The sequence below is a fragment of the Gouania willdenowi genome, chromosome 6, assembly GCF_900634775.1.
Source record: "Gouania willdenowi chromosome 6, fGouWil2.1, whole genome shotgun sequence".
Classification (NCBI taxonomy): domain Eukaryota; kingdom Metazoa; phylum Chordata; class Actinopteri; order Blenniiformes; family Gobiesocidae; genus Gouania; species Gouania willdenowi.
Window position 1 is genome coordinate 70,739,208 of NC_041049.1, and position 26,041 is coordinate 70,765,248.

General features: G+C 39.1%; 2 protein-coding genes across 2 annotated transcripts in view; one reads left to right on the forward strand and one right to left on the reverse strand.

The window, feature by feature from the left end:
• Nucleotides 1-354, reverse strand: part of LOC114464310 (transmembrane protein 39B-like) — a 16,800-nt gene extending 16,446 nt beyond the window's left edge. The window contains exon 1 of the mRNA XM_028448346.1: nucleotides 272-354. Coding sequence (XP_028304147.1) covers nucleotides 272-354 — 83 coding nt within the window. The remainder of the gene's footprint in view (nucleotides 1-271) is intronic.
• A 5,041-nt stretch (nucleotides 355-5,395) lies between these two features.
• Nucleotides 5,396-26,041, forward strand: part of LOC114464998 (solute carrier family 23 member 2) — a 38,326-nt gene continuing 17,680 nt past the window's right edge. The window contains exons 1-8 of the mRNA XM_028449704.1: nucleotides 5,396-5,639; nucleotides 13,354-13,509; nucleotides 16,874-17,031; nucleotides 19,925-20,108; nucleotides 21,388-21,569; nucleotides 23,867-23,984; nucleotides 24,670-24,826; nucleotides 25,338-25,591. Of these exons, the coding sequence (XP_028305505.1) occupies nucleotides 5,571-5,639; nucleotides 13,354-13,509; nucleotides 16,874-17,031; nucleotides 19,925-20,108; nucleotides 21,388-21,569; nucleotides 23,867-23,984; nucleotides 24,670-24,826; nucleotides 25,338-25,591 (1,278 nt within the window). The 5' untranslated portion in view covers nucleotides 5,396-5,570. The remainder of the gene's footprint in view (nucleotides 5,640-13,353; nucleotides 13,510-16,873; nucleotides 17,032-19,924; nucleotides 20,109-21,387; nucleotides 21,570-23,866; nucleotides 23,985-24,669; nucleotides 24,827-25,337; nucleotides 25,592-26,041) is intronic.

The following is a 26,041-nucleotide window of genomic DNA, read 5'->3' on the forward strand; positions in this document are numbered from 1 at the left end:
CTCATAGGAAAACGTGGCAGTGGGATTGAGGAGACCCTCGAAGTACTCCTTCCACCACCTGACATCCCCAGTTGAGGTCAGCAGCTCCCACCCTGCACTGTAAACAGTGTTGGTGAAGCACTGCTTCCCCCTTCTGAGGTGCCGGACGGTTTGCCAGAATCTCTTCGAGGCCGACCGATAGTCCTCCTTCATGGCTTCTCCGAACTCCTCCCAGATTCAAATTTTTGCCTCTCCAACTGCGCGGGCTGCAGCACGCTTGGCCTACCGGTACCTCTCAGCTGCCTCCGGAGTCCTACCACCCAACAAGGCCAGGTAGGCCTCCTTCTTCAGCTTGACAGCATTCCTTACTTCCATGCGCCACCACCGGGTTCAGGGATTGCCGCTGCAACAGGCACCAGAGACTTTACGGCCACAGCTGCGAATGGCCGCATCGAGAATGGAGGAGGAGAACATGGTCCACTCGGACTCCATGTCTCACACCTCCATCGGGATCTGGGAGAAGCTCATCCGGACGTTGGAGTTGAAGACCCCACTGACAGAGGGATCCACCAGACGTTCCCAACAGATCCTCACAACCTGTTTGGGCCTGCCGGGTCTGACCGGCTTCCTCCCCTGCCAGCGGATCCAGCTCACCACCAGGTGGTTGACAGCTCAGCCCCTCTCTTCACCTGAGTGTCCGAGATACGCGGCCAGAGATCAGATGATACAACTACAAAGTCGATCATCGACCTCCGGCCTAGAGTGTCAGAATCAGAATCAGAATCAGAAATGTTTTAATGGCCATGTACAGTTTTAAGGACAGTATAAGAAATTTGTCTTGGAAGTTGGTGCACAAAACAAAAAAAAACAAAGAACAACCCAGCAACAATAATAATAATAATGATAAATATAAAGGATGAGGGATAAATAAAGGATAGATAGAGAATAAAGGATAAATAGGACAAATATATATATATATATATATATATATATATATATACAGTGCAGCAGATAATGTCATCATGGAGGTGGTGATCGGGGGGGGGGTGGGGGGGGGTTCAGTGGGTGACTTGGGGTGTGTTCATGTGGATGGTGGCAGTGGGAAAGAAGCTGTTTTTGTGTCTGGAGGTTCTGGTCCTGATGGACCGAAACCTCCTTCCAGAAGGGAGAGATTGAAACAGTTTATGACCGGGGTGGGAGGGGTCGGCGACAATCTTTCCTGCACGCCTCAAAATCCTGGAGGGGTACAGGTCCTGGAGGGAGGGCAGATTGCAGCCGATGACCTTCTCTGCAGAGTGGATGATACGCTGCAGTCTGACCTTGTCCTTGGCCGTAGCTGCAGCGTACCAGATGGTGATGGAGGAGCAGAGGATGGACTGGATGATGGAGCTGTAGAAGTTCACCATCATCGTTGTTGGCAGACTGAACTTCTTCAGCTGCCGCAGGAAGTACATCCTCTGCTGAGCTTTTTTGATAAGGGAGCTGAACAACTTGAGGTCCTGAGTGATGATGGTCCCCAGGAAGCAGAAGTACTCCACAGAGCTCACTGTAGAGTCTCCCAGGGTGAGGGGGGTGAGGGGGGCTGGGTTCTTCCTGAAGTCTGCTATCATCTCCACTGTCTTTAAAGCGTTGAGCTCCAGGTTGTTCTGGCTGCACCAGGACACCAGCCGGTCTGTCTCCCACCTGTAGTCAGACTCGTCTCCATCAGAGATGAGACCGATGATGGTCGTGTCGTCTGCAAACTTCAGGTGTTTGACCGACTGGTGAGAGGAGGTGCAGCAGTTGGTGTGCAGGGAGAAGAGCAGAGGAGAAAGAACACAGCCCTGAGGAGATCCAGTGATGATGATCCGGGGAGCAGAGATGGTTTTTCCCAGCTTCACGTGCTGCTTCCTGTCAGACAGGAAGTCTGTGATCCACCTACAGGTAAAGTCTGGCACGTTCAGCTGGGAAAGCTTGTCCTGAAGGAGAGCTGGGATTATAGTGTTGAAAGCAGAGCTGAAGTCCACAAACAGGATCCTGGCGTAGGAGCCTGGGGAGTCCAGGTGCTGGAGGATGAAGTGCAGAGCCAGGTTTACAGCATCGTCTACAGACCTGTTGGATCTATAGGCAAACTGCAGGGGGTCCAGGTGGGGGTCGGTGATGTCCTTGATGTGGGAGAGCATGAGGCGTTCAAAGGACTTCATGACCACAGATGTCAGAGCGACGGGTCTGTAGTCATTAAGTCCTGTGATCCTCAGCTTTTTAGGGACAGGAACGATGGTGGAGGCCTTAAAACAGGCTGGTACGGTGCATGTCTCCAGTGAGGTGTTAAAAATGTCTGTGAACACTGGAGACAGCTGATCAGCACAGTGCTTTAAGGTGGAAGGAGAGACAGAGTCCGGTCCACAAGCCTTACGGGGTTTTTGTCTCCTGAAAAGTCTATTTACATCTGTCTCTTTGATGGAGAAAGGTGTCTCTGTGGGAGGGGGTGAGGAGGGGGGGGAGATAGGGGAGAGAACCTCTGTAAGCAGCTGTGGTGAGACTGTAGCTTTGATGTGGGGGGTGAAGGTGTTGGAGTGAGGCTGGTCAGAGGTGTGAGGGGGGTTGGAGTCAGGTCTGTCCCATTGTCTGTCAACTCTACAATAGAAGTTTTTCAGACTGTTGGCCAGGCAGAGGTTGTTAGCAGCAGCAGGGGCTCTGGGCTTGTAGTTTGTAATTTGCCTGAGCCCTCTCCAGACAGAAGCCGAGTCATTCGCAGAGAACTGGTGCCAAGTGCACTCATGGACACCCTTGTGCTCGAACATGGTGTTCCCCTTATGGACAAACTGTAACTGGCACAGAAGTCCAATAACAGAACACCACTCGGGTTCAGATCGGGGAGGCCGTTCTTCCCAATCACCCCTGTCCAGGTCTCACTGTCGCAGCCCACGTGAGCGTTGAAGTCCCCCAGTAGAACAATGGAGTCCCCAGTCGGGACACCGTCTAGTACCCTTCCCAGGGACTCCAAGAAGGCCGGGTACTCTGCATCGATGTTGGGCCTGTAGGCCAAGACCTGTCCCCAACCCGAAGGCGTAGGGACGCAACCCTCTCGTTCACTGGGGTGAACTCCATCACGTGGCGGCTGAGCTGGAGGGCAATAAGCAAGCCCACCCCAGCCCGCCGCCTCTCCTCGCGGGCAACGCCAGAGAAGTGGAGCGTCCAGCCTCTCTCCAGGAGTTAGGATCCGGAGCCCAAGCTGTGCGTAGAGGTGAGCCCGACTATATCTAGCCGGTACCTCTCAACCTCCTGCACAAGGTCAGGCTCCTTCCCCCCCAGCAGGGTGACGTTTCATGTCCCAACAGCCAGAAGCTGTGGACGCAGACCGGGCCCGCCGAGGCACCCCCTCCTCGACCGCCACCCAGTCCTCTCTGCACCCGACCCCTATGGATCCCTCTGCGGGTGGTGGGTCCACAGGAGGGATTTTGTTGTTTGGGTACTTAAAACCTTAAAGGCAGCTGTAAATACGCTGTTAGTTTGAGAGGGCTACTAAAGACAAATGAATAAAAAAGGGTTTTCCAAAGACGATAACAATCAAGGTGATTAAAGAATAGGTCGAAGCAGGTGAGTGATCACATGATTTCTGTTTGGACATGGGGAACACCTTTTGTCTTTTATAGTCCCATGGATCCATTGCTCTTTAAGGCCTGACAACAACCCTCTGATCCATTCTTCTCACATTTCACATTAGTCACTGTCTAAGAGATCTCTGACTGTTTGAAATGGGTGACTATATTATATTTCTTCAAAAAATATGGTGTTACTACTTTAATGTGTTTAGCTGTGAGCTGCTTTTGTCATTCTAATGCAAAAGCAACAAAATGACTCAAAAGCCAACTTTGAGGACTTTGTTCTTTTGTCAGTTAGCGGGATTACTTCGAAAGTACGTGACCATTTCTGGCAAAATTTGAACTAAAGATAGATCTTGCCTGACTAAGCTTTCCAACCCAACTCCTCAATGATGACAGATGGGATGTTGGTCAAACTGTAAAGTTCAAACCTAAACTCTGCTGTGATCATTAGTTATTATCACCCTACATTGTGTTCAAGTGCTCATTTTTCTGTGAAGTTTGTTTTAAATCAGTTATTTGATGTTGAACAATGTTATAATAACATTATTTTGTAACTGTGATTTTGTAATTGCCATCTTGGCCAGAGCTGTGTGTCTTTTCTCAATGACACTTCCTCTCATGACAAGATCCAACCACATCATGAGACCAGACGAAATTGATTATACAGTTTAACATTTCCCATTCGGCATGCTGGGAAGTTATTTCAAATGTGACATGAGTGTGTTTTCTCTCACCCAATTCTTTCACACATCTAAGAGGGATGGAAACCATTTGTGAGTGTATTTGGATCATATCATTGACCTGTTACAAAGAGTGTGTTATAAGCAACAAGCACCTCCACGCTCCGCAAGGCAGTCACCGCCTGGAGAGACCCCCCAAAAGAGCCCTCATTTCCCAATGGAAGCACTTCCCTATCCCCTGTGTGAATGTGTGTGTTTAGTGAATGTATGAGGTGCAATTAAAAGAAAGGGGCTGGGAGGGAGCAGTCGGAGGGTCCCTGGGGCCCACGCCGAGCAGCACAGCCAGAAACCCACCCCGCGGCAACCCTCAAACCACGAAGCACGGCGGCACCCCCAACCCCTCAGGGTCATTTCAACATTATTGCGCTCTAGTTTGCACTTCTACCTATACATTAAATACTAAATATGTTAGAAATTGACAATATCCAAGCAATGAGTGCTAAATATTAGTTCCAACAGAATTTTCACTTAAATGTTTTTGATTTTGTGACCAATTTCTATAAAATTAAGGGAAATATTAATAATTTAAGGAAATGTAAGGATTTTGTAAGAATTTTGAGTTTTTTTCAACAGTTTAATGTTAAAAATGACTTCAATCATGCAATATAAGCACTGGGAAAACTTTTTTTTCCCAGTGCTTATATTTTTACTTTCTCCTGCGGGCTGAAATGGATGCTCCAAAGGACCGGATTTGGCCCCCGGGCCATGAGTTTGGCACAAAGATACAGTATCTATCTTGTGTATATCAACGTTCTTAGTTTATATATCGGCCGACATATTGGATATCACCTTTTTTTCCCGCTTATTTACAAAATGAGATTCTTTAAAATGTGTGATTTCTGAGCAAAATGTTGTAGTTGGACAAAAGGGGGGAAGTTGCAAAAGTTAGAGGAACAGAAGGTTTTTGTTGAAGGTATAGGTAAATGTTGGCTGACTTCCTAACATTTCTCCACACCAGTTAACAAAATTCTGAGTTTCAGAGAGTGTGGTGAATGAATGATTCACATGAAAAATGTGCTTGCTTATCCTCATCAGATCCGTTGTCACACTACAGCAGGCACATGACCGTAAGCTTTTCCTTCACACAGCAGCACAACGGGAAGGTTTAGATACAGAAAAAAAACCAACTCTCTTTGTTGAGAGTGACTCTGTAGTTTCCTGGGTGATGCGAGGCGGCGGTTCCCGCTGTCCCCTTCTGAATTTGGAGTTCTTCTCCCACTGGGTGCATTTGTGAGGAGGCCACAGACGCAGCTACAGTGAGAACATGAACCTCAGCACTGAGAGGATAGAGCTTGGACTTAGAGAGGAGGGGACACTCAACCCTGCATTTATGGTGAGCCAACTTTCCATTTAGAACTTGGACAAAGGCAAAACTAGTAGAAAAAGAGTTAACATTAGGTGATGATAAGGTTAAATCAATAAAACACGTAATGGCTGAGAGCAAGTGTGATTTTGTGACATGAAAGCAGCAACAGCTAACGTTAAGCCAGTGTGGAATGTGAGGCTTGTCGTGGACGAGAAGCAATTTTTTTAGAAATAAAACGTTAACCTTTGTGTTGTTTTCACATTCTGAATATTTAAATGACTCAGCTTTGATCATCTCTGAAAATAAAGCTTTAAACACAGAATCTACCGTCATAGAGGGATCGCTTGTGTTCTGATTGAAAGGTTGAGGGTTTCAATCCCAGTGGACTCTGAACTCTAAGTTGCTCCCAATGGTCAACAATCATTAGCAGAGGTGAAAGTAATAGATTACTAAGTACTCACATTACTGTAATTCAGTTGCTTTTATGGGTACTTGTACTTTTTTGAATAGATTTCTAAATCAGTAATTTTACTGTATGTTTTAAAAGAAGTCATTTGTTACATTTCTATACAGACATTATGAAACTACAAAACATGAAATGACCAGACAACAATCAAACATCATAGCCGACCAATCAGATTAAACGCCAAAACAGACACAAAACTCTAAAACTTTTGATTTCATAAATATAACTATACTTTTTTCAATTTTGAATTGAATTAATTGGTGTTATTTTATCTAAAAAAAAAAAAAATTGTACACTTTGACAAACCTTTTATTTTAAAGATGCTTTTGTGGAAAATAAATTAAGTTCCAAGTGTGCAAGATTTGGTCTCTTCCTTTTTAAGTTTATACATAAGATAAGTTAAAACTTTATTAATCCCCCAAAGATACATGAGATGTTTACTGTATGCAAGGGAACCGTGGCAAGATTTAATATCAAAAAACATGCAGGTGGTTAAAGTAACTAATAACTTTTACTTGGAGTGACATTTATTTTGAGCTACTCGTTACTTGTATTTAAGTATTTTATATCGGACCTACTTTTACTTGTACTTCAGTAACTGTACTTCTACCTAATTAGGTATTTTTTATACTTCTACCCATTGCTGTGTGAATGAGCTCATATTGTGACTACCTCAGTGCTTATAAATAGCTATTTTTATACAAATTAAACCCATTTACATATCTCACCACAAATTGTATGAATACCTGATGTTTCTGTGTTTATTGAGCAGGACTGCAAATATTAAGGACACACCACTCACTTCTGTGACGCTACTGTTTTTAATGTATTTTCTTTTTGAATGAAAATACTTAAATAGTATTCCTAAAGCCTGTAGTGTTGTGTAATGTAAGAAGAAATATGGTTGAATGCATTTTTTCATATAAGTTCCCAATAAGTTTGGTTGTGAGGTTGTTCTTGCCAGTATTTTCAAATATACATAATGAAAAGATGTGAAACCGTATTCTAGACAATATAATAGAATATTTATTCTCACACTTTCTCACTGGCGGAGCAGTATACTGGTGCCACTACTAGACCACGCTGTAGAGCTATGTATGTGCCAATGATTGATTCTAACCTGAACTAATGCATTCTCACATATTTAGCTACTGTATGTATAAGACAACATACATAGAAATATGAATACATGCAATATTTCACTTTATTTTAATCATAATCAGAATTCCTTTATTAATCCCAGGGGTGGATTGCTTTTGTTACAGCCACAGAAAAAAATCACAAATAAAAGAATAAAATATTTAACAAAGACAAAAGAAAGAAGAAATGTTAAATATGTGTATAATTAAGTAAAAGACTGTTAAAAATAGAGATCACACACATTACAGTAGTAGAAAATAAAGTAGGATAGATAATACTAATAATAATCATACAAATATACACATTTTATACAAATATTTACAAAAATAATATAAATACGAATATGATTTATATATTTACAACAATCAAGCTGTGAGGTTACAGTGATACATTATACAGTTTGATCACCACAGGCAGAATGATTTCCTGTGGCGTTCTGTGGAGCACCATGGTTGGATCAGCCTGGTGCTGGAGGTTCTAAAGGTTCTAAAGGTGCTGGAGGTTTTAAAGGTTCTAAAGGTGCTGGAGGTTCTAAAGGTTCTAAAGGTGCTGGAGGTGCTTCTGTAACTGACCAGAAAAAGTCATTTTAAAGCTGTGCGTGCTTGAAGTAAACAGCAACTTTTTGCCACATTTAGCAACAAACCACATTTAAAAAACGTTTTTCTTGTAAAAAATGTGTCAATGTTGAATCTAAATGTTAAATATTAAATCTAAATGTTAAATATTAAATCTAAATGTTAAATATTAAATCTAAATGTTAAATCTAATGTCAATGTTAAATCTAATGTCAATGTTAAATCTAAATGTTAAATTTAATTCTAAATGTTAAATTTAATTCTAAATGTTAAATCTAATACTAAATGTTAAATATAAATGCTAAATGTTAAATCTAAATATTAACTGTTAAATCTAAATGTTAAATCTAAATGCTAAATGTTAAATCTAAATGCTAAATGTTAAATATAAATATTAACTGTTAAATCTAAATGCTAAATGTTAAATCAAAATGTTACAGGTGAAACTAAATATTTAGCTAATATGCAAATTCACTGTTTAGATTTAGCATTGAACATTTAGATTTCATTTAACATTTAGATCTAACATTTAGCATTTAAAATTTAGATTTAATATTTAACAATTACATTTAAATTTAACATTTAGATTTAACATTGACATTATATTTGTACAAGAAAAAAAATATCACAAATGTTGATGAAAAGCTGGTCAAAAAGTAATAAACATATGTTTTGTAAACGGGGTTTGTTGCTAAATGTTGCAAAAAGTTGTTGTTTTATTTTAGTTGCCCAACTTTACAAGTGGAGCCCCATAATTTTCTAGTGAGGGTTAAAGAATGAAGGATAGAAAGAAGAAGAAATATTGTCATGACGTGTAGAGAAACGCATAAATTTTCCTGTCGTGTCCAAGTGAACACAGCTGATTCTACACTAACCCCCCCTCCCACACACACACGCACACACACACACACACACACACACACACACACACACACACGCACACACACACACACACACACACACACACACACACACACACACACACACACACACACACACACAGCTCCCCTCAGACTAATGAACAGAAAACAACTGAAGCACAGATGGCTGAACATGTCAGTCTGTCAACATCTGCCAGAAAAACACGTGTACAAGCACACACACATTTATAACAGCAGCACTCAGGGTCTTATTTACAAAAGCTGAACCAAAGAGTTCCATCGAAACGTGGGTGTAGATGTTGAATGAAGGATTTATCACCTCTTTGATAGACAGGTTTAAACTCTATTATGTCCTGAGGTTATGGAAAACATTTCCAGGTCATGCAGATTAAAAAAGGATTTATGTTGGTTGTGGTTTTTATATTTATGTTTTTCGTCATCATGTGTATGAGTTTCCATGAGAGAGGCTGAGAGTTTATAGTTTCCTAGTTTGAGAAAAGCATGTTTCTGTGTGTAAATTGCAGGATTCTAACTAATGAAGTAAAAAAATAAATCAAATCTTAAAAATAAAGAAAAGATTAAAAGTGTTTATTATCATGTGCACAGTAAACAAACATGTTTTCCTGTACAATGAAATTCTTACTTTGCTGTTGACACTGGATGCCACAAAGAAAAACAAACACATTTGAAACAAAGAAAAATAAAGTATAACAAAATAATTATAATGATTTAAAAGTCATAAAGATATATATGTACATGGTAGAAATGATAGAAAACATAAAATATAAAGTGTATTGAAGCTGAAGTTGAAGCTGATATTAGGCTTTTATTCCCTTCTTTATCAGTTTAGGCAAACAATGATCCACTGGTGACATACAGTATCTGTGGCTCACTGGAGAGACGATATCTAACAGGAGAGACATTTAGTTCTGAAAACTATACAAGAGACTTTTTGTTTTCTAATCCTAGAGGAAGTTACATCTTGGCCGTTTCAGTCAGAGTTTCATGTGTCGTCGTTTTCCACAAAGGAGAGTTTTATGGTCAACACCCCCTTTCTCTTATTTCTGAATCCATGCACCCCCTTTGTTTAGAAAGAAAAAACTTTCTGGCCACCCCAAAGACAATTTTTTGTAGAATTAGTTGTTGATCATGTTTGAGCTCAGATATTTATTCATTTTTTTGCTGCATTTTAGTTTAACTAGATTCATATTGAAAGTCTCTATTTGTGCGGTTGCCGTACGGACAACCCCCGGTGCTATTGGTACAGTTACCAAAGTACACGTACGTAGTGTTTTAAGGTTATAACCCAATATCACAACAATTTTTAGGGTTAGGGTTAGTCTTAGTCACGTGACCTAAACTGGCCAAATAGGGGCGCTGTGTATGGATAGAATATCGGTATATTGATACGGCAACCGTACGGATAGCCACAAAGTGAAAGTATGGAAATACAGTTGTTCAAGATTGTTGTTTTAATTTAAAAAAAGAAAGAATAATAGTTAAAAAAAATTCAGAAACTCAGAAACTTCAGGTGACCCCACATGGGGTCCCGACCCCAAAGTTGAAAAACACAGATTTAGTGGCTCCTGAACAGATTCATTTATATAGTTTTTTTTATCATTTCCGGTCATCTCATGTTTGTTAACTATCCTCTCTCTCTCAGGTACCCCCTGTAGTGCCTAATAATTGTATCCTTTGGTAAATGAAATAAAGCGTATTTTAAAACAAAACAACAGCTTTTAAATGAATAGATTCAATCCGTTACTTTCACATCTGGAATTACAGGTAGACATAGGAAAATGATGGACTTGTATGACAATCACTAGCATTTTTTGTTCTGATTTGTCTTTGTAAACAAATGTTTTGATTGTTTTCATCATCATTTAATTGTTTTATTTATATAAAGGTAAAAAAAACATTGTGTATGAAGATTTCTATATTATCCCAAATATAGGCAATAAAGTTTTCTTGTTCTCAGTGGAAGTCTGATCTTTTTAACATTAGGTTAATGATACTAAATATATTCAGAGATGAAAGTAATGGATTACAAGTACTCATGTTACTGTAATTGGGTTACTTTTATGGGTACTTGTACAATATTTAAAAATCTGTAAGTTTACTTGTACTTAAGTACATTTTTAAAGAAGTAAAGTAATTTGTTACATTTCTACACCCAAATGTTACTGAGTAAATAATTATTATTATAATTAATAATGAAAGAATAAAAATTGTTATTTTTTGTTTTAAAATGATCAACGGACATTGTGAAACTACAGAAAATGAAATGACCAGACAACAATTAAATGCATCACAGCATTGAATTCTGGTTATTTTCTCAGTTTTAGAGTAAATGTAGCTACTGTATACTTAGAGCCTGAGAATTGTTTTATTTTGCATTGAATTCATTGGTGTTTTTTTATTTTAAAAAGTTCTGATGAACTACAGCTGGGCCTGCGGAACGTCTCTGCGCCGAATAGCACGTTTCACCGAGTAAAAAAAGGTTCCCGAGAGGCTCTTGACATCGGCTCATAGAATAGCCATGTATTGGTATGTGTCAGTGTCAGTACCACCAACTGTGGGTGGGCCCCTCTGGCCCCTAATCAAATTGTGCAAGGCATGATCATAATCTATGTTGAACTACCTTTGAAACGAATAATCACATGACTATGTTCCTATAAATTTGGAAATGACTGGAAATAGAGGGTGGCCCCCCTGTGACACATACAGGGCAATGGGCCCCATCTATATATTGGTATGTGCTAATGATTTGGTTCCACCAACCGTCGTAATTTTCAACTTGCAAATAAATGAGAAATCGACTTTTGTTTTATTATACTTTTGGGGCCCCAAATCGAAAATCGGGCTCCGAGCGTCAATGCGTACACATCCATAGATTATAGCTACTTGATTTCAGCCCGATCCGTTCACAAATAACAGAGGAGAAGTGATTTTAACTAATGTACACAACAACAACAACAAGAACAAAGTGAGCCTCACCCTAAAAACTATTTTATTTTATACAGATGCCTTTGTGGAAAATTAATTACGTTCCATTTGTGGTAATTTGGTCTTTTCCTTTTTAAGTTCAAACATGAGATGTTTACTGTATGTAAGGAAACCATGGCAAGATGTTTTACCAAAAATAAATGTGTGGGTGAAAGTTTTACTTTGAGTAATATTTCAATCAAGTAACTTCTACTTGAGTAGGATATACTGTATCAGTTCTCTTCACACCTCTGAATATATTGTACATTAGCTGAGGACCAGGGTTCTTTTAACTCCATGTTTACAGTAGAGAAAGAGGTTTTAGTTGCATCATCATGAGTTGCACTTTTACCAGTGCTGGGGGCTCCATCAATGCTGGCCTTTTTATGTGTTTAATGATAACATCTTCATATTTGATTCTTACAAGAATTACACAAATATTTAGTGAGGAGCACTTACGCTTTGCAGTGCAAAGGTCCTGGTTTTAATCTTTACAGGTCTGGGACACATTATTCTATAGCAGAACCTCTTCAAGTTATCATTAAACAAACAAACAGACAAACAGACAAACCTACAGAAACATAATAACACTGTTTGTAGAAATCAAATGTGTGCAGATGAATCGTATAATAAATGAGTAGTCAGAGAATGAATAGTTGACATTTGTTTGGTGGAATATGAGCAGATACTGATGAGTGAAGGATTGATTTGGTCCGCTTATGTTTGAAAACCATTGATCTGCATCATGGTACTGGGACTGGAAGGCATGGGAGCCACTAGATGGAAGCATATCGTCATGGAAACAGTAAAGCACTCGTCTCTGCTTTTCCCCCACAACTTTGAAACCATAGAAAACTTCTGTGAAAAGCAGTCATACTGTATAACTTTGGTTATATCTTTTGTCTGTGATGCTTTGGAACCTATATTTTTGTGGTGACTAAACCATTTTTTCTCGAATGTTCTCGTATGGGATGGGATTAATAAGCACTAACACTGTTTGTACAGTTACTTAAAGGAAGAAGAGGATCTAAAGTGCATCACTGTGTTCCTTGTGAATCACCTCGATGTATATGTTGTTAAATACTTCTCAGCAACTTGTCAACCAACTCAAGTCGTGGGGATCTTTGTCACAAACGCTGGTGTCAGCTTCTGACAAGCTGTCACTTCAAACAGCACATCCTCAAAGGAGTTTGTGATACTAATCCATCCCATGTGGATGAGAAAACTCACCTCTTTGCATTTGACAACAGTGCACAATGCACTGCATTTACAGATATATAGCAGACTACAAAATAGCAGCAAATAAAAATAAACTCTGACGACAAAAATGCTCAAAAGAACTCATAAAACACAAATCAAGAAGAAAAATACACAGTACGACTTCAATAACACACAAAATGACAACAAAAACATACAAAATGACTAAAAACGTAAAAAAATTTCAAAAAATATACAAAAAGACAACTAAAACACTCAACATGACTCATAACACAAATCAACAACATATATATACACACACACACACACACACACACGCACACACGCACACACGCACACACGCACACAGATCCAAAAACAGAATTCATAAATGACTCCAAAGTCATACAACTAGTTATGTAAATAGTCTGGAGAGAATTAAAACCTGTTGTTTTGCTTTACTCGGCTTGAAACGATGACCTCTGCTTCCTCTACAGGGCAAAGATGGTGATGAACAACCAGAGCTGACAGTCGACAGCGAGGGGCCACGCACAGGGGAGAGTCAGGAACGAGGTGTGGACAAAGCTATAGATTTGGTTTACTCCCTGAATGACAGGCCACCGTGGTACCTCTGCATCCTGCTCGGTTTCCAGGTAAAGTATCGTATTATGATACTTAACGAGTAACTAAACCCCTGATTTCTCCTGACCTGCCACTAGGAAGGAAATTCAAAAAATTGCCTTGATTATGGGTGGGGCTCCTGGAGCAGTTACGACACGCCCAGTCTATAATATGAACTCTCCAATGAACAATCTATGCTATGCTAACTAGCTACTCATTACTCAGTGTACCTCTCTATTCACTCTTCTCTCAGTCCAACCTACTCACCACAGATTGTAGAGCCCACAGGTGATAGGTTTAATAAAATGGGCGGGGCAAACAGTGCTTGTTGGGACGCAAGAGGCTGAGCCGTTTAGAGAGAGTTGCAACAACGGAAATTTGAAATGTTTGATAGTCACGTGGTTCATGTAGACTCAAATAGTTATTGGCGGGAAACTTGAATTTATTGATTCTGAGAGACATAACTGGGATTTTCTGTAATTTGTTGTCAATAACTGCATTGATTTATAATATTTATACAGTATACACCATATATACTGTATGTGTATATACAATATATGTTAAAATAATGATAATCCACTGACATGCTTTAATACACATGCTAATGGGTTTAGATGCGCTGATAATAATAATAATAATAATAATAATAATAATAATAATAATAATAATATCCAGTATGATTATGTAAACATCTTACCGTTCAAAAGTGTATCACAAACTGTCTACTCCGCTCTTGCTTCATTGCGCTGCACTAGTCAACTGCTCACCTCCGGGAACTATTGTGAGGCTCCATGGCATGAACAGCAAGATGGTCCCAAAACGTCACGTGATCTTTTTCTCAGCCAATAGCAAAAATCAATTGTAATAGCCTGGTTTTAACCCATAGAGGGCAGTCACTGATATTTTACAACTAAAATGTTGAGAGTTGGACCAGGATCAACCAACTGCGCTACTTCATACCCACTTATATTTGTGTTAAATGACTCTAAAACATACTCATCTAGATTTAGCTAGAGGCTGTTGGGTCAAAGCAATATCAAGGTAATAATCAACACAGGTTGACCACTCAGACAAACCCAATGCCAGAAATGGCCTCATTTAGCATTGCTCTATTTGAACAAATACTTAATTTTATCCATGTGGGTGTGATCCAGGATACAGAACTGGATCAGAGGCTAGTCTAAAGCAGAGCTAATTATAATTACAGTAGCTCACATACACACACGTTGACTATGGGAGGATTTCATAGTACCTGGTGTAAAATCACATTACTGGAGAACATACAAATCCCACAAAGAGGCTCTATAGACATGGCCCAGTTAGATATTAACATGCATACACTTGGTCATGGTCTGTCTCAGTAGCTGGGTTCCCATTACAGATTTTTGTAAAATAAAAGCAATATTTCTAAATGTCAACAAAGTATAATTGCACTTTGAACGTGTTTCCATTGAATGTTGTTTTGGGGAGGAGCCTCTGAACTCCCGTGAAATCTCATCCTGCGAGACTTCATCGGATGAGAAAAAAAAACAAAACTTTTTTGCAATATTTGATATTTTTTTGCAATATTTCAAAATTCAGGTGTTTCCATTACCAGTTTATATTGCGCAATTACGATATTCAAACTGAAGAGAGTCAAACAAACCGACCTATAGCCCTCCTCCTGCATGGTTTGATTGATGATACCAAACTCTCTCGCGAAGTGTACTCTTAACTCCTCCATGTTCTCCTCCAGCTGGTTCTGGGCATCTTTGATGCTCAGGGCGAGTCTGCTCTGCCCTTTCACCTCTGCAGGCTGACCCTGGCTTATGTAGCCCCTCCTCCACCCGCTGACTGCCCGTTGCTGTCTGTTGAGATGGAGGCACTACCTGGAGGTGAAAGTTACAGATTACATTACTGTAATTTGTAATTGAGTTACTTTTATGGGTACTTAATTCTTTACATTTCTACACCCAACCGTTACTGATTAAATAATTATTTTTTGTAACGTTGATTAAAAGTTTTTTAGAGAGTAACACTGGGCTCATTATGACACATGCTCTGTCTAATATTGCAATTAAACACAAGCTTAACCCAGCAGTGTGTGTCTTCAGTAATATTTTGAATTCATGATGGCTGAGTCTTCGCTGGTTGTACTAAGGCTCCAACCGACTCATCATATTTTACTGTAAAACCACCCACAGTGTGAGGAAACACCTCAGCTTTCATGTGGCTAACATTTATTGTCTTTAGTGGTAACAGTATCACTAATAATGCCATTGAGGAAGTATGATACATACATAATGAAAAGTATCAGATTCTGTACCTGTTCCCAGGGGGGGACTGGCCATCTGGCCCACCGGGCGTTGTCCCAAAAAAATTAAAGAAATGACAAAAGTGTCAAAAAGAACTTGCAAAAATGGACCCACAATAGAAAAAAAGGGATATTTTTTTGCAAAAGGAGCTAAAATCTGAAAAAAAGTGTCAGAACTTTTTGAAAAGGTGCAAAAATGGGACAAAGGAAGTTACAAAATGGCCAAAGAGAATCAGAATCACTTTGTTGTCATTGCACCAGTACAACAGAAATAAAGAGTGCAGTCCTTAAGGTGCATAGGTACCAAGTATTAATAAATAAGTAAAAACAAATAAAAAGTAACATAAGAAACATACCACATGACATTCATACCACAAATAATTCCACATTTGTGGTTTTTGCACAATTCCCTAGCAGTGTGTGTGTATGTGTCCAGTTTTTGTCCGTTGAGTGCACGTATGATCCTGGCATAAAAAAACAGTTTTTCATCTTGTTTGTTCTTGTTGTTATTGTCCTGAAGCATCTGCCAGAGGGCAGTAGTTTTAAGAGTGGTAAGATGGGTCCTTGAGTATTTTGTGTGCCTTCCTGAGACAGAGGGAACTGTACAGATCATCCAGAGAGGGCAGAGGGCTCTGAAGTGATCCATGAAGTGCTTTTTGGAGAACCATGCACACATGCAGTATGTCTATGGAGCAGTGGTAAAAACACACCAAAGGTTTTTGACTGAGGTGGTTGTTCCTCAGTGTCTGCTGTGCTTTCTTAAAGCTGCTAACCAGAGTTTCTGAGAGAACGTCTCTAATGCCACTATTGTTTTAGTGATTGAATGATGGTTTGGTGGGAAGGGCTAAAATGGCTGTTTTGAGGTTGAAGGTTCCCCTCACTGACTTAAACAGAGTAGATTTTGTTTTTAGATGTAATTTGAACAGGTGTGAAGGTGCTCTGGAGACCTAATGCTAACCCGAGAAGCAAGTGATCTCAAATATCGGACAAACCCAATTGCTCAAATCAGAAATATTTCAGCATCTGTAACTGTCTGCAACATGTGAGTTGTTTTTTTTTCTATAATTTAAATGTATATATTGTATGTCTTTTTTTTGTTGCAGCATTACATTCTTGCCTTTGGGGGCATCATTGCAATCCCACTGATTTTGGCTGAGCCGCTCTGTATCAAAGACAACAACGTTGCCAAAAGCCAGCTTATCTCCACCATATTCTTTGTGTCCGGACTATGTACACTGCTGCAGACGTGTATTGGAATCAGGTAACACACCTTTGCTGTCTCACAGCTCTATTGACGCAGAAAGCACCACACCTCGTGAAGTTTACATATGCACAGATATGGGAACCTTTCTTTTGTACTCGAACCACCTGTGTAATGATATTTACTGGTGTGTGTGATCTTGTTGGAATTAGGGTTGTCAATCAGTTTTAAGGGTTACAGGGAGGGGCAATGGAGGAAACGCCCCATCTAAAAATGTTTGCCTTTTCAACTTTCTTTTCTTTCAAATTCTTACACTTGGGATGACGAGGGAGTATTCAATGTTTTAATTTGCAGAGGATTATGTGATGGAATACCCCTGTCCTCCCACGCACACACACATAAACACTGACACACGCCTACACTTCTACTTTAACACACTCCATGTCTGCACAAAGAATCAGAATCAGAAATGTTTTAATGGCCATGTACAGTTTTAAGGACAGTACAAGGAATTTGTCTTGGTAGTTGGTGCACAAAACAAAAAAAACAAAAAACAAAGAACAACCCAGCAACAATAATAATAATAATAATAATAATAATAATAATAATAATAATAATAATAATAATAATGATAAATATAAAGGATGAGGGATAAATAAAGGATAGATAGAGAATAAAGGATAAATAGGATAAATATAAATATATATACAGTACAGCAGATAATGTCATCATGGAGGTGGTGATGGGGTGGGGGGGGTTCAGTGGGTGACTTGGGGTGTGTTCATGTGGATGGTGGCAGAGGGAAAGAAGCTGTTTTTGTGTCTGGAGGTTCTGGTCCTGATGGACCAGAACCTCCTTCCAGAAGGAAGAGATTGAAACAGTTTATGACCGGGGTGGGAGGGGTCGGCCACAATCTTTCCTGCCTCAAAATCCTGGAGGGGTTCAGGTCCTGGAGGGAGGGCAGATTGCAGCCGATGACCTTCTCTGCAGAGTGGATGATACGCTGCAGTCTGGCCTTGTCCTTGGCCGTAGCTGCAGCGTACCAGATGGTGATGGAGGAGCAGAGGATGGACTGGATGATGGAGCTGTAGAAGTTCACCATCATCTTTGTTGGCAGACTGAACTTCTTCAGCTGCTACAGGAAGTACATCCTCTGCTGAGCTTTTTTGACACTTGAGGTCCTGAGTGATGATGGTCCCCAGGAAGCAGAAGTTCTCCACAGAGCTCACTGTAGAGTCTCCCAGGGTGAGGGGGGTGAGGGGGGCTGGGTTCTTCCTGAAGTCTGCTATCATCTCCACTGTCTTTAAAGCGTTGAGCTCCAGGTTGTTCTGGCTGCACCAGGACACCAGCCGGTCTGTCTCCCACCTGTAGTCAGACTCGTCTCCATCAGAGATGAGACGATGATGGTCATGTCGTCTGAAAACTTCAGGTGTTTGACCGACTGGTGAGAGGAGGTGCAGGTGTTGGTGTGCAGGGAGAAGATCAGAGTGGGTTTTTCATGGATTGTAAGTAGAAGATCATTCAATTTGGATTTTTAGTTTACCTACACTCAATATTTAAATGTTACTATGAGTGAATTATTGTAAATCGATGCACTATTAGGCACAAGTTCTCACGTTACCGTAATGGAGTTGCTTTTATGGGTACTTGTAGTTTGTTTAGTATATTTTTAAATCAGTAATCTTACTTGTACTCAAGTATGTTTTGTAAAAAAAATGTGTTACATTTCTACACCTAACAGTTACTGAGTAAATTATTATTGTGAAACTACAAAAAAGGAAATGACCAAAAAACAATCAAATACATCACATCATAACCAGATTTAAACGTAATGCACCGCACAAAAATAGCATTGAATGCCGGTTATTTTCTCTGTTTTAGAGTTAATAAATGTTAAATGTAGCTATACTTAAAGCCTGATAATTTGTTTTATTGTAATCTTAGGAGTTGTTATTATTATTTTTTGCTCAACCTCTTTGTCCTAAAACTCCTCCTAGGCTATTAATGCAGCACTATTCACATGTACAGTATGTCATCTCATAGGGACAATGTCAAGGATGACTTGTCAACCTTTTTTGGAGCCAAAATGTCAAGGTCAAGGTTGTGTCAAAAATCACAATTTTCAATATCTCCACCAATATTTATCGTACAAGTTTGATGCTTACATTTATGAAAAGCTCATCTCAAGTGGAGTATTTTATTTTGTAGGACCAAAGCTCTACAACCTACCAGTAAAAACATTGGTAGGGGTCAAAGTTCATGATGTCACCAAAAAAAAAAAAAAAAAAAACTTTTTTCCCTGTAACTCGGCCACAAATTGAGATACGGTGCTCAGACTGGTACCATTGAACAACATTTCCTTTCAATGTGTGACCTTGATGTTCACTCAAGGTCATTATTAAGGTCAAGGTCGATCTTCTGTTTTTCCTGCAATATATAACTTGTCAACAAATCCAGATACAGGTTATTGTTTTTGCCAATTTTCAATTGCAAAATTCGTATTTGCCTTGTGAATGCAGGACTTACCTAGTTTTAAATTGAATTCATTGGTGTTATTTTATTTAAAAACGATTTTTACATGTTGACAAACTTTGAATTTTAGATTTGGTCTCTAACTTTTTAAGTTTATACATGAGATATTTACTGTATGCAAGGGAACCGTGGCAAGATTTATTACCAAAGAAAAACATGGCGGGTGGAAGTAACTAGTAACTTTTACTTTGAGTACTATTTATTTGAGGTACTCTTTACTTGTACTTCAGTATTTTATGTAAGACTCACTTGAGTAAAATTTCAATCAAGTAATAGTATTTAAGATAAGATCAAATAACCTTTATTGGTCCCACAAGGGGAAATATACATTCTACTTGAGTAGGATATATCACTACTCTTTACACCTCTGTTTAAATGAATCACCAAAGATTTTTGTCCATCTTTTCATGCTAACTCACAGGTTACCGATTCTCCAGGGAGGAACATTTAGCTTCATTACACCAACTCTGGCTATACTTGCCCTGCCAAAGTGGCAATGTCCGGAGCCAAATGGACCTGTGATGTTGTCCATGCAAATGCAAAATGGCACCAGTTCATTGCAGATGGAAAAATCTGACGAAGTGTGGATGTCACGGATCCGTGAGGTACAGAACATAAGCAGATGTTGTGACAGTTACTTACTATTTATCATATGTATGATCCTATGCTACTAAACAATAACACATATTGAGTTTCATTCCTCTTTGTATCACAATGATCAACTTGGAAAGGCTGAGTTTAATAAACCACAACTATACAATCACTTTAACAAAAGACACGTAAATGGAAGTTATGGAAGTTTGAACATGTGATCCATTTTAAGTGATGTGTAAAAGCACAGATCAAACCGACCTGATGGTAGACAAACATATCGATAGAAGCGCTTGTTTTCATTTTTTAAGTATTAATGAGCTCCGAGCAGATCGATTCCCACTATGAGTATTTGAACATTAAGCTTAACAAACAAGTAAAAAGTCAAATGAGGGCAGGTGGAAGGGGCATTTTACAACCATCTAACTTTTAAAAACAAAACAAAAGCCACAACAACAAAGATCTAACATACTCAGGTGATGATAGTAGACCATAGGTTGTACGTATATATGTTTATTAAGGAGAACACAGAACAGGCAGAGCACAGCAACAGTCAGTACAGTACACAGTAATATTTGAAAATCTAATTCCATTTAAAATTAGATAGACTTCTGTTTGTTTTATCCTTCTGTGTAAAGTGGAACATGTCATTCAACTGCAAATTGTAGCCAAAACCAACAGATCAGTAGAATCCAAATCACTATGTTTTCATTTTCAAAGTATTCCCACCACAATTATTTGAACAAACAAGTAGTAAAATAAGTAAATTAAGAAGTAAAATAAGGATATGTTCAGACTACAGCAAATGCGGCCCAAATACATTTTCTTTTTGCTTATATGTGACCTGTATCTGATCTGTTAAAGACAGTTTGAGCAGCACAAATACAACCCAGGTCACTTTGATATGTGGCTCTAAATCTGATATGCATCTTATATTTTGCAATGCGACTGCGGTCTGAATGGCTCGGTTGTATTTATTCAACCTTTACATCATTGAATTACGAGGACATAGTGGGAAGTGGAAGGAGAGTGGAAAAAATAGTGCCACACGCACACGTAAAGACCAGATGCCTTTATGTTTACTCCCGTAAACACAGTGTGTGCCATGCATGCATGGTTACGTATTACCTCAGGACCTCTTTTATGCATGTTGGTCAATTTAGGGTAACATTCAGTTCCTGCTCTACAAAATTAAGACCTGCTGTCTGAACGTAGCCTACGTCAAATATGAAGCTGTAATATTTATATAGTTTGGAGCTCTTTGATTTGAATATATACATGTTTGTTTTTCAGATTCAGGGAGCCATCCTTGTATCTTCTCTTCTTCAAATCATCCTTGGCTTCTCTGGTCTGGTTGGTCTTGTGCTTAAATTCATCGGCCCCCTAGCTATTGCTCCGACGATCAACCTCATTGGGCTTTCGCTGTTCATTGAAGCAGGAAAGAAGTGCGGAGGTCACTGGGGAATCGCTGCTCTGTAGGTCATGATTCTCTCTGGAATCTTTAAATGTTTTTTATTACAATTTCCTGCTTTGCCTCAGGATAGAATTATTCTGCTGCATTTATGTCCAGTCTCTGAATTTAGAAATAAAAAAAAGTTAAAGCAGTTTAACTGTTTATTTATGTATTTCAGAAATCAATATAACCCAATACGTAAACTTTGACGATTAATGTAGGAATGAACAACAGGGTGCTCAGGAGAGTAGTATTTATTTTCAAAATGTACAATTCTAATCCAAGCACTAAGTCTAATATAAAGTATGTCTACTAGTGAGGTCAATGGCAGTTTACAAAGATCTAACTGGTGATGATAGTAGATCATTAAATAATATCACATGAGAGGGAGTGCTACTGTGATGAAATATCAGCACTGGTTGGATTCAGCTGTAGATAATCACACATTTATACAACAGTTCTACAAGCACATTTTATTAGCTAACAGTAATAAGAGATTATGATTTGTTTGTTTATCTAATAAATAACAAAAATAGTTCCACAAGTGGAGAGCACACACACACACGCTACGTTCAACCTACAGGCAAATGCGACCTGTATCTGATCTGTTAAAGTCTGAACAACACAATTCAGATTTTAATGAACTCTGCATTATTGAAGCCACTGACAAACACTGTAAAGATGTAGCAGCATCACAGCTTTACATATAGCAGTGTTATTGACTAATACATCTAGTCATTTGTTTTTATGTCCAGGTCATTGCAAACACCAGCATAAAAAGTTTGACAGTGAAAAAAAAAATATATATATATATGTCAGGGACCGAGGGTCAGCTGTCACTGAATGAGTGACAGCTGTCCAGTGTGTGGGCGGGGTCAGCCCTCACATATACACTGAACAAAAATATAAACGCAACACGTTTGTTTTTGTTCCCATTTTTCATGAGCTGAACTGAAAGACCTAAAACATTTTCTATAAACACAAAAGAGATAATCCCTCCCACTTCACAGGTGTGGCATATCAACATGCTGATTAGACAGTATGATTATTGCACAGGTGTGCCTCAATGTGGCCACAATAAAAGGCCACTCTGAAAATGCTCAGTTTAATCACACAGCACAGTGCCACAGATGTCGTTAGTTCTGAGCGTGTAATTAGCATGCTGACTGCAGCTATGTCCTCCAGAACTTTTGCCCGTTAATTGAATGTTAATTTCTCTACCATAAGTCGTGTCCAAAGGAATTTCAGAGAATTTGGCAGTACATCCAACTGGCCTCACAACCACAGACCACCTGTAATCTTTGCATTTTGAGTCTTTTAAATTAGTCAGTTTTCAACTTGAAATTACTCTGATAAACCTAGCATTTTTATATTTTTAGAGTAGTGTAGAACATGTAGCCCCTGCACAGATTTAGTGGGGCGATAACCCACAACCTGTAAAGCAGTAAATCTACTTGTCTTTCAAATTGTTGTAAAGTGAACTCCTGCTGTTTAACTGTGTCTTTTTACGGCTGTTGAACAGAGCTGAGTAGTTGGTGGTGGTTTGATGGTTCTGATGGTTTTGATGGTTTTGATGGTTCTGATGGTTCTGATGGTTTTGATGGTTCTGATGGTTTTGATGGTTCTGATGATGTTGTTACTGTTCATTTGGCTAAAAGTCTTGGCTAGGATGGTCAAATAGCTGCTACTGTATGGCATGGTGGGGCGTCTTAGGGGTGGCATGGACTTCCTTGGAGAATAAAGTCTAATTAAGTGGTTCCTAAGCTGGGGTACATGTACCCCTAGGGGTACTTTAACACCTCTCAGGGGGTACACAGAAACATTTGTCAGTTTATTCTTTAACATTATTGATTTTTTTTTACATGCACAGACTTTTTCTTCTCATCCATTATTAATAAATTGTGGCACAACTCTTCACAGTATCGATGTGAATCGTGATACCTATGAATCCATTTTTAACTGCCTTACGATTAATCGTTACATCCCTAGTTTTAACCTATAACAACAAATGCAGACATGGTTTAAATAAAACAAGAATGAAATCATGTGTATTTTGACAGCATAATACATGCATGATTTCATTTTTGAAAGCATTTTAATAACAGAGACTATGTCCGTGGACATCCTTTCAAAAATGATTTACCCATAAAGCTTGCACAATCATGGAGTGCAAAAATGACATATTTTTAACTCTAATGGTTATTTATGAAAGCATGCAATGCTTAAGTGCAATTACATGTGCAGCCATAGGCAAAGGCCAAAGCTAGCGGGGAATGACTTTGAGTAATTCATCTTGTCTTATCTTCTGTTTTCCCACAGCACTGTCGGTCTGATCCTTCTCTTCTCCCAATACCTCAGCAAGGTCAATGTCCCAATGATTGCGTACAAGGACAAGAAGTGGAAGGTTTTTCAGTATCCCCTCTTCAAACTTTTTTCTGTGAGTACATCATTAATGCAGATTTTAATATACTCATATATATATATATAAATAAATACGCAGAGATATTTGAGGAACACACACATAGAGATTCCTTGCTTTAATAGAAAGTAGGACTGATGACATCACTGTAGAGGTAGAACTGATGATGTGACTGTGGTAGCTCCGCCCCGGTGGACAAATGTAATAATTTATTAAGTGTATCATTGCAGTCCAAACAAATCCGACGTTGCACACCCTTGAACCAAGCAGCAGCCATGTTGGAGTCTGCCTCCATTCGCTCAACGTTGCCCGTTATGCCAGATGACCAGTCCACCCCTGATCCATACTATTGCGCACAAAATCTGAGAATGTGCTGCACAAAAAAAGTTCACGTTTAATTGCTCAGCACATTCGCTTTTTCTTCCACACACAAGTTTGCACAGGTGAATTCACTTTATATGTTGCCCTCTACATACCCACTTTCTATCATAAATGTTGAATGCAAATGTCCTCATGACTTAATTTTACATCTAAACAATCACTTTAGTGAGTTTTATTTTAAGCATTTTACCAAATATATTAAATGCTCATTGCATCCACTTTGAAAAGTAAATACTAACACTTTTGTTTGAGAACTCTAAGGCTCTAAAACAGCAAAATGGTTGGCTTTATTTTATTCTTTCTGCATTTAATGTGTTTGCAGGCATTGTTTGGGATGTGTGGTGGCTGGCTGGTCTGCTTCTTACTCACCATATTTGATGTCCTGCCTTCGAAATCAGAGCAGTACGGCTTCTCAGCGAGGACGGACATCAGCCACGATGCTGTGACTAATGCACCGTGGTTCCACGTGCCTTACCCTGGTAAATATGTACGGTAGATACTACACAATCGACTGCATCTGTTCCTAGATTTATTTTATCAGTGCAGGGATATTATGAATATTTAAAAGATTTTAAATCAACATGTTGGATATTAGTCAACACTCATTGATGCTGTTTAATTTGTTTAGATTTTGATGGTACAAGTAATAGGGATTAAAAGATAAAGCAGTTATGGAAACTTCTTTATTTGTTCATTATTTAGATTTTTTGGTGATAATCTGACTGTCCCAGTCATTATATCTAATTTGTCTCTTCGTTTACGAACATGCTTGTGTTGTTGTTAGATTTAGATTAAGTTAAAATCAGATGTTCTGAAACTGTGTTCCAGAAAATAGGCTTTGAAAAAGATGACCTGAATATATTATATTAATGGTAAATCAGAGTTTTTGAACATATAATTACAGTATGATGAAAAAGAAAGCATGAATAATAATATACATCATCAAAGTATACAACCTGCTTTCATTCATACATTGTCTTGTGTATTCAGGCCAATGGGGTTGGCCCACTGTGAGTGTGTCCTCAGTGTTGGGCATGATCGCCGGTGTCTTGGCATCGACCATGGAATCCATCGGTGACTACTACGCTTGTGCTCGGCTGTCTGGGGCCCCGCCCCCGCCCACACACGCCATTAACAGAGGGATTGCTGTGGAGGGAATTGGTTGTATTCTGGCTGCACTTTGGGGAACTGGAAACGGCACCACCTCCTACAGTCAGAACATTGCTGCACTCGGCATTACCAAGGTACCTCCTGAAGGTTGGATTACAGTGTAATTAATCCTTCACAATAAAAGAACTAACTTGACACATATAAGCCAAATAGTTGCAGGCAGGGTTGGGGTCAATTACATTTTTTCAGTTACAATTACGTTTTCAAATTATCCATGTTCAATTACAATTCAATTACGAGTACAGTGACCATTTTTTCCAATTACAATTAAATTAAAATTACTTTTTATCCTCAGAAAGTCAATTACAATTACGTTCTCAAATAAAGTGAAATTACAATGAATAACAATTACTTGTGTTAGCTTTCAGTTAGCAACTCTAACGCTAACGTTTCCTAAATCAGCTGCAAAATACACTAAAAACAAATATCTATCATCTGATTTATTTCCTATTGTGACGGAGTAGCCCCGTCAGCTAGTGCGGGGGGGGGGGGCACGACGATAACGCACACATATACATTCACAC